The 18798-nt window shown below is 37.3% G+C and overlaps 1 protein-coding gene across 12 annotated transcripts in view; it reads right to left on the bottom strand.

The window, feature by feature from the left end:
- PKHD1 (PKHD1 ciliary IPT domain containing fibrocystin/polyductin) overlaps positions 1-18798 on the bottom strand; it is a 478342-nt gene that overhangs the window by 255765 nt on the left and 203779 nt on the right. For all 12 annotated transcript variants that reach the window (XM_059400266.1, XM_059400267.1, XM_059400265.1 and 9 more), the window contains 3 exons: positions 15462-15596; positions 8851-8986; positions 6561-6807 (listed from right to left, as the gene is read on the bottom strand). In XM_059400266.1, the coding sequence (XP_059256249.1) occupies positions 6561-6807; positions 8851-8986; positions 15462-15596 (518 nt within the window). The remainder of the gene's footprint in view (positions 1-6560; positions 6808-8850; positions 8987-15461; positions 15597-18798) is intronic.

The raw sequence follows: 18798 nt of genomic DNA, 5'->3' as shown, positions 1-18798 counted from the left end.
GAAAGAAACTAACTCATCTTCCCTTCTACACACACACTCACACACCCCCTCTGGTGTTATGACTGAGATGAATGACACCTACTCACTAGCTCTTCGCAATGTGTTCGGTGACAGCATGATGGGAGCCATGAATAGGTCATATAAGAATATCATCACACAGAATTGGGCAAATACTACAAATCCTAGAGAGGTAGTTGTTAAACATGTACCAGCTCGCTACTGCGGCCCTTTATTATTCATGAAATTTAATAACCATGTAATATTGTTGATATTCCTCAATCTGGGGTCCATTTAGATCTTTTTCTACTTTCCTTCTGTAACTCTGATGACAAGATGGATAATACTCTTGGAATTTTTGTGTCTCACTTTTTTTTTTAAGGACTGAAAAGATACCATTAGTGATGCTATGCCTTTATCCCTAGGAAAGAGAGTTAGGCGATTATTAAAGGAAAAGGTAGGCCAAAATTTCCATTTGAACTCTTCTTTACTTTTGCTTTCACAGAGGCAGGGGGTGCCTCATACTTTGAACACTGACACATTAAGAGCAGTTACATAGGTAAAAACTGAACGCAAGCACTACAGGAGAGGATATTAAGCAAGATCTAAGAATCAAGGTGATCAACAAGAACATTAACCTTTTCTTTTCCAGAAGTAGGAAGAAAGAAATAGAAGGTATTAGAGCACAAGGAATCAAAGACTGTCCTGAATGACTCTATATTCTATGATTAGCTTCACGGGGGGTGGGGGGTGGGTGCTGGATCGGTATAATGTCATGTGACCATGGGGAAGTATTCCTTATTTTTCAAGAATTAGATTAAGCAGCTTTTGAACTTACTTAACTCCCTTGCCAGGCATTTGTTCCTCAGAAACATAAAATCTAGAGTACTCTATTCAATTAGTAGTATGTTCATATGTTGTTTTATAAATCACAGCTGTAAAATAGAGACTTTTTAAAGAAAACATTTATTAAGTACTCACTATATGCCAGACAATGACCTTGTGAGATAAATACCATTATGTCCATTTTATTGATGTGAGAACTGAAGCAAAAATAAATAAATAAATAAATAAGATGACGCAACTTGTCCAGAAAAACACCCCTTAGGGAGAGGGGGTTATAACCGGTACCCACAAATAATTCTTACTTATTTCTTTATTCTTTAGTCTTTGAAAAATAATTTCAAATATATGCATGTGTCTGACTATTTTATGTACATCCTAGAAACTTGGAGGGACTGGGTGGCCAACCTACAACATCTTATAAACTTTTCATTTCTCCCATGCTCAATATAGCCAACAATCAAAGAGAGACCAGGGTTTGATTTACTGATACTTGAATAAGTCTAAGACAACTGAAATACCTACAGAGTGTTCTAAACTACTACTGCTACTACTAATAATGACAATAATAAGAATAATTCCCAGACGGTAATGGTGAGGGTTGAGTTCTTATTCTCTCCCATCACAACTGGTCCATTTGAAACCACCAGGGAAGGAAAGCAACTGTGAATGCTGACAAACTGCTAATTCAGTAGGGGTGGGATGGGACAGAGTGAAGGAGTCAGCTATTGGAATACACCATCTGGTCAACTGGGAGCCTCAGGAAGCAAAAGCCCAGAGGATACTATAAAAGAAACTTCTTGTATCACATGTCCTTAGGAATTTTAGAAATAAAGCCAGGATACTATCTCAATCTTGGGTCTTCTAAACAAACGTGGAGTGCCATGAACTCCACACAAATACGTCCTAACAGAGAAATGGACAGAAAGAACATGAGAGGAAAATCTGGGGGAGTCCACAATTTTTTTAATTATATTCATTTATTAAATACTAATTTTATTGAGTTGCTATGTGTTCAATATTGGGTACTGTAAATCAAACAAACAAATGAATACACCCCATCCAGGCTCTGCTTACCACCTACAAGAGATGGACAATTTATAGAGCTATACTGGAGCTTTGAATATTGGGTAGAGTAAATATGTAGAGAGCTGGCACACAGCAGGGCTTCCAGAACCTATGTAGGAAACTCAGGGAAGCTTACACGAGAAAATGATCTTCATGCTGAGCTCATGGAAACTGAACCTTATGAATGGAAAGACACAGAGAAGTTGAACATGGCTGAGAAATGGGATGCAGGGAAGGGAGGGGAGAGCACTGAGCAATGAGGTTGCAACTATAGACAGGGAGCAGGTCATGGAGGGCCTGTGAGACATGAAGAATATGGGACTCTCTTTGGAAGGCACTGGAAACTCTTAAAAAGTTCCAAGCAAGGGAAGGAGTTCATGGCAAGACAAGATCTACATTCACAAAGATCAAGGATGAAGTCACAGCAAGGCAGCCAGCTAAGAGGCTATTGTGGTCCCACAGGTGAGAGGACTAGAAAGGGGAAGATGGGAAGGAGAGAAGTAGAAAGATGCAAAGATTTTTTTTTTTTTTAATTTTATGAGAGAAAATAGACAGGACTTGGTCAGTGATATATGTGGAAAATAAGGTAAAAGATCAGTCAAGGGTGACTCTGGTTGTGGTTTTGATAACTGAAGCATTCACCTGAACATTCGGGAATTCTCAATACCCAGAGAGCAAAGCCTATGGATAAAGAACTTAAACGCAGATTTGACAAATCAAGATTGAGGTGGCAAGTATACACGCTAGTGGAAAACATTGCTGCTCAGTAGAAATATAATGCAAGTCACAAAGGCAAGCCACAGGTGTTAGCTTAAATTTTATGGTAGCCACATTAAAAATGTAAAATAAAAGAGGTGAAATTAATCATAGTAATATATTTCACCCAATATATCCAAAATATTACTCCTTCAACATAATCAAAATAAATGAGTTATTGAGATACCTCATTCTTTTTCCTACCGCATCTGAGAAATATGGAGTATAATTGATACTTTAGCACATCTCAGTTGGGACTAGCCACATTTTAAGTGCTTGGTAGCTACATGTGACTAGTGACTACAATATTGGACAGTGCAGATCCTAAGGGCAATTGGATAAATGGGTCTGGAATTTAGGAGCACGGTATAAACTAGAAGAAACAAATCTGGAAGCATCACTGTATGTTAACTGAAGTGGTGGAATAACCCTGATCATCTGGGAAGAGTATGACTTGAGAAGAAAGGAAAGTGCTTCACAGAACCCTAAGGAATGCTAGTATTTAATTTATTTTTTTCAGGCAATCTCTGCACCCAATTTAAGGCTTGAACTCACAACCCCGAGATCAAGAGTCACACATTCTACCAACTGAGCCAGCCAGGTGCCCCAACATTAGCATTCGAGAGACAGGGAGAAGAACCTATAAAGGAGACGCAGAAGGAGACACAAAAAACTCTTGGTAATATTATCTTTGTTTCATGTAATTATTCCTATACAGAAGAAGATATCTATCTAAATTTGGGGGAAATCCATAAATCAATGAATTATGTGAAGCATGTTGTCATTATAGGATCTCTGGAGAAATACGGTCATGGACATATTTTTCTGAAATAAGGTCCTGACTTATACAATAGGGCTACCGCCGCCCACTCCCCTCCCCCCCTCGTCTTATCGGGAAGGATAGAGTTGGTAGAATGACACTTGTAGTAACAGGAGCTGGGACAAGAACACTGTGAGGAATACCTGTGGCTCCTACAGGAAGAAAATGTTTTTACCATGGCTGAGTGAGAGAGAAAGATAAACAGCACTCATACGGATTAAGCACATTGCCATTTTAAAACAAAACATGAACTAGACTCTGTCTTGCAGAAGACGGGAATTTTTCTTCACCTAAATATTAAATATTATTACCCAACTTTGAATACTCCAACTATTACAGTTGGAGTCAGAAGGATGCTATAAACAGGCAATGCCACAAATATGGGTACACATCAGACCTAAATAAGGTACTGAGGGACAGATACAGAAGGTCTCCAGTGTCAAACAAAGAACTCACAGTGAAATTGGACTATAGCGGGGGCTCTCTCAGAAAGAAATCTCACTCCAACCACTTGGTTGTTAGCAAAGGGGGGGAACGGATGCCTTGTTTATGCAGCTCTGTGAGGCCTCACACCCTGCCCTTGGGGGGCCTCATGCTGGGGGAGGGAGGTAAGAGCTGAAAGTGAAGACAGCAGGGTGCTTGCGCCATATCTGATCTCCATCAACACACAACCCCAAAAGACCATGACTGTGGGAGCTTTGTAAATCAACTCTTAGGGTGCTTGCTCCAGGGCAAATAGCACAACAAATTAATCCTTTCTCCATGAAATGCAGCAAAGTTTGTATCTATGCTGAATTCAAATTGCTCATTAGCTCTGACATGTTTCTAATGAGGTTAAAATGCTCTGGGACAGAGATCAAGTCACTGAGCACAAAGAGCTAGAGATAGAATCATAGAAAAATAAAGTTGAAAGGACCTTAGAGCAGTGCTTCTAAAACTTGTATATCAGTCACCTAGAGATTCTGATTCAGGAAGTCTGGGATGGAATCTGAGATGCCCCACATCGAAGGAGCTCCCCCATAATGCTCATACACTCTGACTAGCAAGGCCCAAGGGATCATGTCACCCAAGGATCTGTCACCTTTTCCTAGAGGTAAAGATGCTAGGGCCAAGAGACTTATCATCGGGAGTGTGCGGCAACTTCTCTGAGGATTATTTTGGGATAGCTGAGCATTTGTCCATAGACCTGTAGGTCCACCTGAAGTTTTTAAAAATAGAAGTGTAGGGAGTAGGGTGGCCAGCCATCCTGGTTTCCTCAAGGCTGGCATATGAGATTTTCTATCTTAAAGCCAGGAAAATGCCAACCAAACCAAGACAAGTCTTTCATCCTAATAGAACTTCTTTGAATCTCCTCACAATATTATATAAGGACTATTATTATTTTTACCTTGTCAGTCCCTGAGTGCTGGGACCATGACCTACTGCTAAGGTAAGCACGTAAGTATCCAGTTCTGAAGTTCTCTAAGAACAGATGCTTTGACAAGGTTACATCTGCAGAGCCTTTTACCACCACATCACTAATTACCTTTCATTTTTAATTTTAATTTATTTTTATTTAAGTAGAGCTGGTACACAATGTTACATTAGTTTCAAATGTATAACATAGTGATTCAAATGTATAACATTATTTTCACCTTGGATGCAGCTGTCATCTGCCATCATACAATGCTATCAGAATACCACTGACAATGTTCCCTGTGCTATACTTTTTATTCCCATGATTTACTCATTCTATACCTGGAAGCCTACCTCCTAGTTCCCTGCTAAGTCACTTTCTAAGAGACAGACTGCAGCTTTCAAAGTAGGGCATAAAAAGGAGTATCAAGAACACAGAGGAGTAAATATACAAGCATATCATGTTCTTTTTAATGACACAGATCTATTTTAATTTTCCCCCATTTGAAAACAAAAAGTATCTAAGAAATAAAGCACTAACTTCTATAAGTCTCAGAGATTCACTAACAATATCTTTGGTAAAATCACTAAAATAACAGTAATACTCAGGATGAATCCCTGATACTGAAAACAAAAAGGATACTGTACACAGTGGAAAATGATTAGAAATGAAAATCTCTCTCCACATTGTTATTTTGCTTACTAGAATTAGGCCCCTTAACATCTGGAAGAAGAATAAATAGTTGAGAAAGCAAAAGTGGAAAGTTTTCAGACTAGTCAATGCCGGAGTGTATTGCTATGGCTTCTAAAAGAGAATGTCAGGATACTGATTCTATACGCAATCAAAATGCAGACGTCGCACAGTCCAATCCCATTGATTTTCCATGGTGTTTACCTGGTTAAATAAGATGCCATCATAGTCTGGCTGAATCACTTGACTTAATATTCATGCAGTTAGGACACTTGAAACAATGGAAGGAAAGAAGTGTGGCTAAAGATATGCAATGCATTTGAAATAGGTAAAAGATAGAACCCAAGACACTCAGCAATCATTACCTGGAAATTAAAGAGGGCAGAAGCAATCCTATTATGCATTATAAACAGCCTAGCTCCTGACTTAATGGTGGTTTGACTAGCATAACCAAGGAGTCCTTGCTCCAGTATTAATAGGAAATGTATTGTACGGACCCAATAGTTCATGAAATTAACAAGGAAAATGAACTGGAGTGGAGCAACTTTGCAAGTAATAGGAAGGCATCAGCAATTGCTTCCCCAGAGCATATTGAACACTTAAAAAGAGCTTGGGAAGAGTACATGTATATAAATGAGAATGGACATTATTGGAATTTTTTTTAATAATACTTCTAATTTAAATACTTCCCAAATTCCCTATTGGTTGCAGGTCTTTCCAAGATGCAGCCATTCACCCAAAATGTCAAAAAGAGGTCAAGGGCTATGGGATCTTGCCCATTGATACTGAAAGTTAGCTGCCATTTGAATCAGCCTAAAATGACCATTAAAATTATGATTTGACAGCTGTCAAAAATATTCCCGAATCATTTTTATGGAACTAAATACTTCTAATAAAATCTTAAAAAGTTGCCCTTCTATAAAGCCCAACAGCTTGAACAAAACATGCATGCTCATTGGCAAGCTGAAAAGTATGGTGAAGTCAACTTACAAACCAATAGACATTCGATGAAAGAGAACATCTTCCCCACAGACGCTGCCATGAACTATCTGACTGAAGCTTTCATTGACCAAACAAGAAGCTGGAAGGGTTTCCATAGAAGCAAGAATATGACTTCTGTTTTTCCCAGACAGAGACCCATCCAAGTCTTCCAAAATTGCTGCATGAGTAAATGGAAATGCTACTAAGTTTGGAGAGTTTATAAATTTCAGTTGGTTGGTCTTCACAGTAAATCCACCTATAAATTGGAAAACGGAAAGACCGTTACACATGGCACAAAACACTATTATAACAAATGACAGCTGAATTCATTGGAATGTTTTTAGTACTTTATACTGCATGTGTACACAGTTACGATGCCCTTGGTTATTTATTCAAGGAAAAAAATCACGAGTGTTTGCTGTGTGCCGGGCTCTGTGGTGTGTGCTAGGGACATGGAGGGAAACAAGGGCAGGACTGGCCTTGCCTTCATGCAGCCTTATTCTAGGGCAGTGAATCTCAGCCAGGGTAGGTTTGCCCTCTAGAAGACATTTGGCAATGTTTGGGACCATGGTTGGCAGTCACCATCAAAAGCAACATTCAATCAACCGTGTGGGGAAAGAGCAAGTACTTTTAAGTACTTGCGGTAGGACTACACTGTTCGCAGTCTTTCACCCTGCCTACCTGTGATTCATCAATGCGGCTGCTGGTCCAGCTGCCCAGACCTTCTAATTCCCAGAACCCCATCATTAAAATGTAACAACTGAGTATACATAGGACCTCAGTACATATGCTACTATATTTCTGTGTCATGTATATTGTAAAATATACCCAAGAGGAAAATAAAAAGGGTAAGATACAAATAATTAGTGGCCTTGATGTTTTCATTCCAGATCCCAGCAGAATCCATGCAGTGAGTTAAGCCATGCATTCCAGACTCCAGGATTCCATCCTTTGCAATTTCTATAGTTCATCAACTACCACAACTACCCACCACTCTACCATTCGGTCCTACTGGAATTTCAATTTTTGCGTATGTTGTTTCTAATTCCTAGAAACCTTCCTCTGCCTACGCCCCTTTGCAAATTTCTATTCGTCTTTCAAAGCCCTGCTCAAGGGACATCTCTACAAACTCTTGCCTGACCCCTTTCTTGTTGCCTTCACTGACCTTGTTTAGTCCTCTAGGATTATACTCATCACATTTACTACAGTGACTGACTTAACATTTATTTTTGTGCCTAGATCGATAGCTCCTGCAAGGGAAGAATGATGTGTTTCTTCATCTTTGTATGCCCCAGTTCCTCAGACAGACCTGGGAATGAACTGTTTTTAAGCAAATGAAAGAGATAACTTAGCCCAGATCATTCAGTGAGAAGAGATTCAAGGTCATGAGGAATAGTATGCTTTTCTTCAGTGTCTTATGAATGATATGAAATAGGGAAGCTATTAAAGAACTGAGGGATTGTAATTTGAAGGGAATGCCATAAGGCATTTTTTATTCCTATGATTATTTCTATAATCTTAAACTCAAATGCCACCCAAATAAAAACAATGTTTGACTCTGCCTATACAGAAAAAAGAAAAAAAAAGTAAAGTGGAGACTTGCTGATTATTCATTTAATTAAAAAAACAAACAATTATCTAAATTGGTGATTCAAACCACAAGAGCATATTTACTTGAATTACTTGGTTTGGCTGTTTACAATGATCAAATCAACTAGATTGCTCTCTACTTCTTTTCACCTTGGTCCATGAGTCCTCCAAGGTATTTCTCACCACCTCAGAGATGTGGTTAACAAGTGAACGAGAATTCCTATGGTTCTCTTTGTGTCTACAACAAGCCTAAGGCTGTTGAAAACATAAAGTACTGAATTCTGGCTCTTTGAGGAAAGATTGCATGTGTGTTCGTTTATACCCGTATGTCTATCCACCCAACTCCATTTATTCAATCAATAAACTGCCCAGTAGGCACCAAGCTGCTGGGTACTAATGATAAACCTCTGAACAGGAGAGACCCAGTCCCTGCCTTTATGAAGCTCAGAGTCCAACAGAGACATGGAACCGTAAAGATGGAGGATGGCAGATGCCATCATAGGGAAAGAATGGGGGAGGAGGGGTGGCTACAAGAGTCACACTGGGGGCACCTGGCCTCCTCTGGGATTTCTTTCAGGAGATCAGAGCAGCAGTTTCTACTGATGCATTCTTATAGTGAAAGAAATCATAAAGGTTTTATCACTATTTATTGCATTTACTTGAATGTTGGCCTTCTTTAGTGCCTGTCTTACCTCTTCAAACAACTTACCCTGTCCCCGGGAACAGCCCGCACAGGTCCTGATGGCCACGCAGTCAGTGAGATCAAAATTAACAAAGGTTGTGTTAGATATTATCAGTTCCCATCTTTTGGGAGTTTTGATCCCAGCTGACATACACAGGCTTCCCTGTGATTTAGAAAGAGAAAAAAAGAAGAAGAAGCGAACTGGTCACGTGAAATACAATTTGTAATGCACAAAAACAGGAGAGTAAGACAAGTTACAAAGTGGGGAGAAATATTTATGAATCACAAAAATGACAAAGGATCACAAAAGGATGCACTACACACACATTAGAATGATTAAATAAAAAATAGTGATGACAATTGTCTTTCTCTGATATGAGGAATTTGAGAGGCAGAGTGGGGGGTTTGGGGAGTAGGGAGGGAAAAAATGAAACAAGATGGGATTGGGAGTGAAACAAATCATAAAAGACTCTTAATCTCACAAAACAAACTGAGGGGTACTGGGGGGAGGGGGTATGGAGAGGGTGGTTGGGTTATGGACATTAGGGAGGGTATGTGCTATGGTGAGTTCTACAAAGTGTATAAGCCTGATGATTCACCGACCTGTACCCCTGGGGAAAACAATACATTATATATTAATAAAAATAATAAAAAAAGATTTAAAATTAAATTAAATTTTTAAAAATAGCGATGATAACAAGTGCTGATCATTTCCATAGTGGCCACTATCACTATGGAATATAGGTTGGCACTTTCTTATCAAGTTAAACAAACTCTTAATATACGACCTAGCAATTCAACTCCTAGGTAAATAAAAATTTATGTTCATACAAAAACCTTGCACAAATGATTATGACAGTTCCATTTGTAATCACCCAATCTGGAAACAACCCAAATGTCTTTAAACAAATGAATAGACTAAACACACTGTGGTACATCCATAGAATGGAATACAACCCAACAATAATAAGGAATAAAAGCCTGTTTCTTGCAACAAGTTAGGTAAATTCCAAAAGCATTTGATAGCAGAAGAAGTCAGTCTCAAAAAATTGCATGCTATCTGATTCCATTTAGATGATTATTCAGAAGAGAAAACTATAGTGACAGACAATGAATTAGAGATACCCTGGGGCAGGGCTAGGCTTGAGAGGAGGACAGGGCTGCAAAGATAGAGTCTGAGACAGTTTTTTGGGATTAAAACAACTGTTTTGTTTTATCTTCATTATGGTGGTAGTGGTGGTGTCTGCACTAATGGTTACACTATTCTACACACATGCTTAAATCACAGAACGGTACATCAGAAAAAAATCAGTTTTACTATATGTTAAAATAAAAAATAAAAATTAGAAAATCTAAAAAGAAACAAAAACTGCTTTCACTATTCCCCTCAAAATCTCTTGAACAAACTCCATCCAATCAAGTTGTTAGTTTTTTACTCTTCTACTCTTAAAAATAATTATATGCCTGAGAACCACCAGAAACTTATCAGGGCCCACCACCATGAAAGATAGTGCTGAAAAGAAAGAAGAAAAGCAAACCAGTGGAGACAAAGCCAGTATAGAAATCAGAAGAACACTTAAAACACCAACATTTAAAACTTCAGGGAAGTAAATATACTAGACCCATGAAACAAGAAGCCCGCAAAGAGATTTTTCAGTAAAAGAAAAAAAGAACAAAAATGAGAGAACAGAGATAATCAATTATATAAGAAAAAATTGAAGAACTACCCCTGAAAATAGAATAAAAAGACGGGTGACAAATCAGAGAGAATATTAAGAAAAGCAGAAAAGAAATCAAGGAGGCTCAATCTCAAAATAATAATACAGAAGGAGGGAAGGAAGGAAGGAAGGAATATGAGGAGAGAATTATCAAAGAAATGACTGAAGAAAACATCCCAGAAGGGAAAGATGGGTTTTCTAAACTGCCAAGCCCCATCCAGTGCCTGACACAGTCATTAGAGCAAAAAGCCACATGAGGGACATCATTCTGAAAATGCAAAATACTAGGGACAGGATTCTGAAAACTTCCAAAGAAGAAAACCTAAAAGGTAAATAACAGACCTAGAATCATAGTATCTTAAAATATTCAACGTCAGTGCTAGAAGCTAGGAGACAATGGAGTATTGTCTTCAAACTGTCAATGCAAGGGGGTGGGGGTGGGGCACCTGGGTGGTTCAATCAGTTAAGCTTCTGCCTTTACCTCAGGTCCTCTCAGCGGGGAGCCTGCTTCTCCCTTCCCCTCTGCCTGCCACTCCCCCTGCTCTCTCTGTCTCTATCAAATAAATAACTAAAATCTCTAAACAACAACAACAAAAAAAAAACCAAATTGTCAAGGCAAAATGAACTCCAACCTGCTATTCCATAACTGACAACCTATAAATAAGGGGATCCCCATATTATCCCTCAAAATATTTACCTTTTGTAGACCCCTACTTGGTTAAGAAGATTACTATAGGCTATATTCTAATAAAATGAGGAATTAATCAGAAAGGAGGAAAATGTGGGAATTAGGAACAATAGCCCCAATACTAGGACAACATGCAGGAAAATTCTAGGATGTTGGTCAAGAGAAATTTCAGGGTACAGTTATGAAACCCTTCTCCAAAACTGCTGGTGCAAGTGTAAACACTTGGAATTGTTGTCTGGCATTATTCACTAAAGCTGAAAGGATATCCTCTGAGCCAGCAATTTTATAATTTGGCATAAATTCAAAAGAAGTACATGCACATGAACACAAGACATATAGAAGAGTGTTCATGACATCATTACTGGCAGTAGCCCAAAACTAAAAACAATCAAATGTCCATCAATACCAACATGCCTTTAAAAAACTGTGGTATATTGGGATGCCTGGGTGGCTCAATTGGTTAAGCATCTGCCTTCAGCTCAGGTCATGATCTCAGGGTCCTGGGATCGAGTCCCGCATCTGGCTTCCTGCTCAGGGCGGAGGCTGCTTCTCCCTCTCCACCCTCTCCTCCCCACTTATGCTCTCTCTCGCTATCTCTGCTTCTGTCTCTCTCTCTCAAATAAATAAAATCTTCAAAAACAACAACAAAAAAAAACTGTGTATAGTCATGAAGTGAAATACTACATAGTGATTGGGAAAACAAATTATTTCAACATATAAAAAATACAAAAACATACATGAATGTTACAGACATAATGTTGTGCCAAAGAAGCCAGGCACAAAAGAATTACTACTCTGTGATTCCATTTATATAAAGACTGAAAACAGAATTCAAATTAATCGAGGTCTATGGAAGTCTAAGTAATGGTTTCCCTTTTGGCTGGGGTCTAGAAGAGGGGTTGGGTGGGAGGAGGCATGAAGGGATTTCAAAGGAACAGGTAGTGTTCTATTTCTTGATCTGAGTGGTATGTTATGGTTTTTACTTTATAAAAATCTATTGAGCTCTTCACTTGTGATTGGTGCACTTTTCTCTATAAATGTTATACTTCCATGAAACATTTATTTTAAGAAGTGGAACAGATAACAAGAGAAAAGTAACATACAAATGGGAAGGAAGAAAGAAGTTAAAGGAGTTTAAGGTCCTTGCATTCATTGCTCAGGTAAAGTTAAACAGTGCTGTTGTGACTTAAACCTCATTTAGACGAGAGGGAATCTTGAAAATTTTAAGTCTGATAACTAAAATAATCATAAGAAAATGAGTAATTTTCAAATAAGTAAATATAAAAAAGATACTCTTCAATGCAAGACAGATCAAGTTTGAAGAGTAGGAAAGAAAGAAAGAAAGAAAGAAAGAAAGAAAGAAAGAAAGAAAGAAAGAAAGAAAAGAGAGGAAAGAGAGAAAAGAAAACTGGTTGCCAACTTAGGAGCACAAAGTAAGACGGTAGAAATAAATGCAAATGTATGGGAGACATCAGCATGGGGATGGTAATTGAAACCACTAGAGAAAATGAGATTTCACCCAGGGAGAGCAAGTACATTGAGAAGAGAAAGGGCCCTACAACAGAATTTAGAGAAACAAAAGGTTGAAAGGTCTAAATTAAGGAAGGCAAATCCACAAGTGAAAATAGGAGCTAACCTCCCCACCCCCACTCCAAGAAATAGTAGGAAGAATGAAGCCATCCATCAGCATCTGTCTGAATAAGATATATATTAAAGTATTGTCATCTGTTCAAATTAATGTCAATAACAATGAGAAGGCAACCATCTCACAGAGACTTCTCTAAGTAGGGTGACCATAATTAGCATCCAAATCAGGACACTTTTGAGAGTGAAAAGAGATGCTAATGAAATAGAATGTTAGGACAACAGGCATAAACAAAATAGCCAGACTGGGGTACACAGTGATAAGAGAAGGCATCTCTTTCTCTTGTGTATTAAAGCCATCCTCCCTCAATATAAAGTAATGTTGAGTGTGAGGGTACCACCATATACACAAATAGGCTTAAAGGAGAAAAAATCCTTTTAATAAAAAGTTCTCCTGGAAACTAGTGTTTGTTTTAGGATAGGACTCGCTGGTAATTGTGTGCTACTAGTTACATGTGGCTAGAAGGTCAGAGAATGGATAAACCACATTCTCTGAAAAATCTTAATTCCTAAAGGGATGGCAGGCATGAAAGAGAGAAGCTAAAATCAAAGTTCCACAACCACAGAAAGCCAGGCATCCTTTTTTTTTTTTTAAACAACTGACATAGTTTCACATGGCAATAGAGTGGTTCCCAAATAAATCTGAGCAATCTTGCATTAAGTAAAGATTCGTAGATGTTTCTCTTTTTTGTTTTCAACAGTAGAACTTCACGGAGCCTTTAAAGTATGAATATGCCATGTGAATGTCAGGGAATGGAGGTGTTGTCAACAGTATATACTAAATGTAATTAACCTAAGAAGCTTGCTTTTCTCAGACCCTCTCTTGGGACTAGACTTCCATGACAAACACTTTAGAAAATACTGGAGTAGGCAATGCTCATCGCCGAAGCTGTTTTCCATGTGCAATTGAAAGAGTGTTTGGCCAGGAGCGAGAGGATATGCTGGTGGTCCTAGCTCCACAACACTAGGCATAGATCTTGGGCTATCATTTGACTTCCTAAATCTTCCATCACTTTACCTGTAAATTCAGGAGTTCTAACTAGATCAACTCTCAGCTAATAGTTAGCTCTAAAGTTCCATGGTTTTATGATCTGGATGCTTAACCAGGATCTAGATCTCTCCTAGAACAAACCACTTAAAATCATCTATTCAAGGACTTTCATCCTACACTTTCTTAAGAGACTGAGAGGTTCTCTTTTGGCTGCATTGCATTTGTGATGAATCACACCCCAGGGGTGGTATTATGTTTTATTATCTCATGATAAGCACCCTTTTTCATAATTTATATTTTAATTTGTGTCACTCTCTAAATAGACATTATGATGTCTATTTAATATCCATTAAGATGTTGTGACATTAATTTACCAGGACAGTTAGTGACTCAGCTTGATGGAGATGTTTTTGGCATCTTCTCTAAAGTTATTCCTAAAGAATTTAAGGGCTTTTGATCTATCAGTATCAAAGAATCTAAATCTGGGTTCCATTCTTTCTTGAAAATTCTGCAATCTAAGAAAAGATTCATCTCTCACAGTGGTAATCCTTTTAGAGAAAAGGAAAAACTGGCAGGTATTTCCCTCCTGAAAAGGATGGTTCAAAAAAGACTTAACTAAGTTTGAGAACCAAACATAGAAAAATGAAGCTTAGTATGAAAATTATTTTTTAAACTTAATATTTATATCTATACCTGTAAAAATAAGCTCCAAGGGAAGTACAAAGGGTGATGATTATTTAAATTTCAATTGGTCAAAACACTGAGGAACAGACTAAAGAGAAAACTCCTTCCTTGGTTTTCAAAAGTACTATAGGTCTCTGCCATCTCTGTTATGACAATGTGATATGAATATACATGTAACTCCTTCAAGAACAAGAACTTGGGAGATCCATTATAGGTCTGAAGGCTACTAAGACCAATGGCAGTCACGGACTTATCTTAAGGGAAGCCAGTAGTTCTAGTTCCACACCTGAGAAATTTTCTTTTCTTCATCTACATTCTGCTATTCAGGCCACACAGTGGCAGAGAAGCATCTATAGTCTGCACTTATCATGTAGAAACCCACACTTGGGCAAATATTAGGGAATCATCTAAGAAGCCCTAGTATACTATACAATGTAAATTTATGTTACCTCCTTCAGGGAGGAGCTCTAAATAGAATAAGAACCCCATAAAATGTTGATGTTGAAACTTAGCAAACCATAATACAAAGAGAAAATGTAGAGTTATGCTATTCCATAATCCTTGTGAGGTTAGAGTAAACTAACCCAAAATTATTTAGTTTGTTATTGAATTGGTATGAAAATAATGCTAAATAGCAACCAAGTTAGAATTCTTCAGGCTACTCATGACTTTTATGATTTATATGGACCCATAACATTGAAACCTTGTGTATATTTGAATTTTATCATGAACTTCACCATGGTTACAAAAAAAAAACAACAACAACAAAAAACCCTCTTCCAAATTTGACCAACTAAATACAAGATTCACTGAAGAATGCTATTAAAATTACATATCCTGGATCACCAGGGAACCTAGCACATATGATTCTGTTTTGATGGACAGCCTAAAACAACTACACGAAGGCACTTACCTTGTGGGCAAAATGGCCAAGTAATAAGCTGTCAGTAATTGAAGTATTTGCATCACTTTCTAAGATGTCAATTCCAAAATCTCTGCATGAATAAACTTGGAAGTTTTTCAGGTGAAGATTACTACTTCTAAAAATCTATAAAACAACAGCATATGTTACGGCAAAGGTCTGAGGCTTGATTTTTCTTGCAGAATTCCTATAGCTTCTTTAATTATTGATTAAGTATAAATAAGCATGCTATTCCATGTTTAAGCAGCTTTTGTTCACCAATATCCATACAGACATCCCAAAGTTGCCATGAGGTCAGTGTTAACTATTCCCCTTTGGCAACATCCCCTCTGTACTTTTCATTTCTCCTCATAATAACTGTTACATTAAAAATGTCAATGTAAATTTTTCACATATCTAAAATAAGCTTGCAGTTGTCAAATCACACAAAATTAATGGAGAAAAACAGAGCATCCAGGAACTCTAGTACTTAATCTTTTTCTCAGTAGAGTATACCTTAACTAATATTATCAGAAAATTGCAATATGAAATAAGTAATTCAGCATGACTACAGACACAAAATATGCTATGTACATCTATATTCATGACAATGTGGGTTAATGGGCCCAAACAGGGGTTGAGTATTAGCAAAATTAGCTTGTTAGAGTTGAATGAGTCCCTTTAGTTTGGGGGACAAAGCTTTTGGTTTTGGGCTAGCACTGATAGGAACTAACTACATGATCTTAGGCAAGACATTTCTTTTCCTAGACTTCAGTTCAACCAACATCAGGATGTAGGTCTGGACTAGCAATTAACCTAACACAGTCATTCCTTTATTTATTAAATAGGGTCATATTCACAATCGTATCTTCAAGTAGATGTTTCCTATTAATTAAGGCTTAGGTAGCCTTGACTGATTGATTGATCAATTGATTTTTGGTAGCATTGATTTATCATAGTATCATGCTTCTGCCCATCAATGAGTCTTTGTGTTTGAACTTTCAAGAATCGAACAGCTAGCATATCCCATTATGTATACACCAACAGCTTTTATAAAATGATAGATCTTTGAAGACACAAAGGTTTATTTAAACAAAAAAGGTTATGATCTGAACTGTTAACAACAGTTGTGACCTACTTACAGGCATCAGCCCAAATTCTGGCAAATACACTCATATTTTAAAACAACGAACACCCAACATTATTTAGAAAACCTGGTGATTTTAAAAGAAAACCAAGATACAAGAGCAAAAATTACCTATTTGTGGTGTGAATACCTTCATAATGTACTCTCATCTCTCACTCTCCCTTTTCTAAAAGAATCTCTTTGCGTCTAGGAAACATGGTAAGGAGAGGGTGTTCTTCTCAACTCTTATTACCATGCACACACAAAGGCCAGATACCTGAGTCGGAATCCAGGAATTCTGAACTATATGACTTTATCAAGTATTTTAACCCTTACCCAGAAAGTTTCCTTTCCTTCAAAAAATAGTGTAATAGTGACGCAGCTCCCTCAAGTTTATTAAGATGATTAAGTAAGAAAATATCCCCAAATGTTAACTACCAAGCTATCAATATCATCAAATAAATATAAATTTATATTTAGACACAATTTTACCCAGTGGATTCTTCTGGTCAAGTATCTATAAACACGATGCTTGTGCCTAATGACTAGAGTAAAGCCAGATATATCTAACAATGAAAGTTTATGAAATTTAAACACAACACATTTTTGATGGATACAGAAGGCATTTCTCAATGTTAAAATTTGCAGAGACATTATTGTCGACACTGATCTATCACTACACACTCCACAAACATCCAGGCACTCTTCCGGACACTTTGCATGTGGGCATGTAATTAACTCTTGAAACAAACTTATCCTTTCAGATAAGTTATAACTTATCTTCCCATTTTACAAATGAAATAAGAAAAATCATGGGATTTGCCCAACATCACAAGGATAGGACTTGGCTCCTTTCACTGAACATAATGTTTCCAGGGTTCATTCATGGTGTAGCATGTATTGGACTTCATTTCCTTTTATGTCTAAGTAATAGTCCTTTGTTTTCATTTACCACACTATATTTATCCACTTATCCAATGGTGACTATCTGGGTTGTTTCTACCTTTTGGCTATTATGACTAACGCTGCTTAGACATTTGAGTATAAGCTTCTCTGTGAATCTATGTTTTATTTCTCTTGGGTATATACCTAGGAGTAGAGTTGATAGATCACATAGTATCTTTGTGTGTAATCATGTGAGGAACTGCCAGACTGTACTCTGAAGGACCTAGACCATTTTAAATTTCCATCAACAATATGTGAGGGTTTTAGTTTCTCTACATCTTCATCAACATTTGTTATCATTTTGATTCTAGCCAACCTAGTGGGTGTGAAGTAGTAGTTCACTGTGTTTTTGATTTGTATTTCTCCAATAGCTAATTATGTTGAATATCTTTTTACATGCTTGTCGCCATTTGTGTATCTTCTTTGGAAAAGCGTCTATTCAGATACTTGGCTCATTTTTTAAATTGGGTTATCTTTTTGTTGTTGAGTTGTAAGAGTTCTCCTATATTCTAGATACAATTCCCTTGTCAGATATACCATTTGCAAATATTTCATCCCATTGGATAGGTTATATTTTTACTTTCCTGATGAGGAGCTTTGAAACATTGAAATTTTCAATTTTGACAAAGTCTAATCTATCCATTTTTCTTCTGTTGCTTATATTTCTGGTGTCATACCTAACAATCTTTACCTAAATCCAAAGTCATAAATATTTACCCCTTTGTTTTCTTCTAAGAGTTTTATAGGTTTTTTTTTTTTCTAATGTTTAGGTTTTTGATCCATTATTGAGTCAATTTTTATAAGTAGTGTGAGGTAGGGATCCAACTTCATTCTTTTGAATGTGGTTATCCAATTATTCCAGCACCATATGTTCAGAAGGCTAATACTTCCCCCACTGAATGGTTTTGGCATCCCTGTGAAAAATCAGTTGTGTGGGTTTATTTCTGGACTCTCAGTTCTATCCCATTGATCTATATTTCTATCCTTGTGTCCATACCACACTGTCTTGATTACTATTGCCTTGTAGTAATTTTTAAAATAAGGAAGTATAAATCTTTATTCTTTTTCAGGATTATTTTAGAGGGAGTTACTTTTTAAATTCCCTGCTATTATGTTAATTACTTTCCTTTACTCTTTTCATCAAAGCAAAATTCCAAAAGCATTCTCATTATTTGAACTTTTTGACTAATTAAACTTGAGTATACAAGAGTTTCATCTTTAAGGATCTGTGTTTTCTTTCATGGGTTTAGCACTTCTGACTGCAGAACTTGAGAAAGC

The sequence above is a fragment of the Mustela nigripes genome, chromosome 5, assembly GCF_022355385.1.
Source record: "Mustela nigripes isolate SB6536 chromosome 5, MUSNIG.SB6536, whole genome shotgun sequence".
NCBI classification, from domain to species: Eukaryota; Metazoa; Chordata; class Mammalia; order Carnivora; family Mustelidae; genus Mustela; species Mustela nigripes.
The sequence above is the reverse complement of the archived record's forward strand: the minus strand, read 5'-3'. Positions and strand labels throughout refer to the sequence as shown.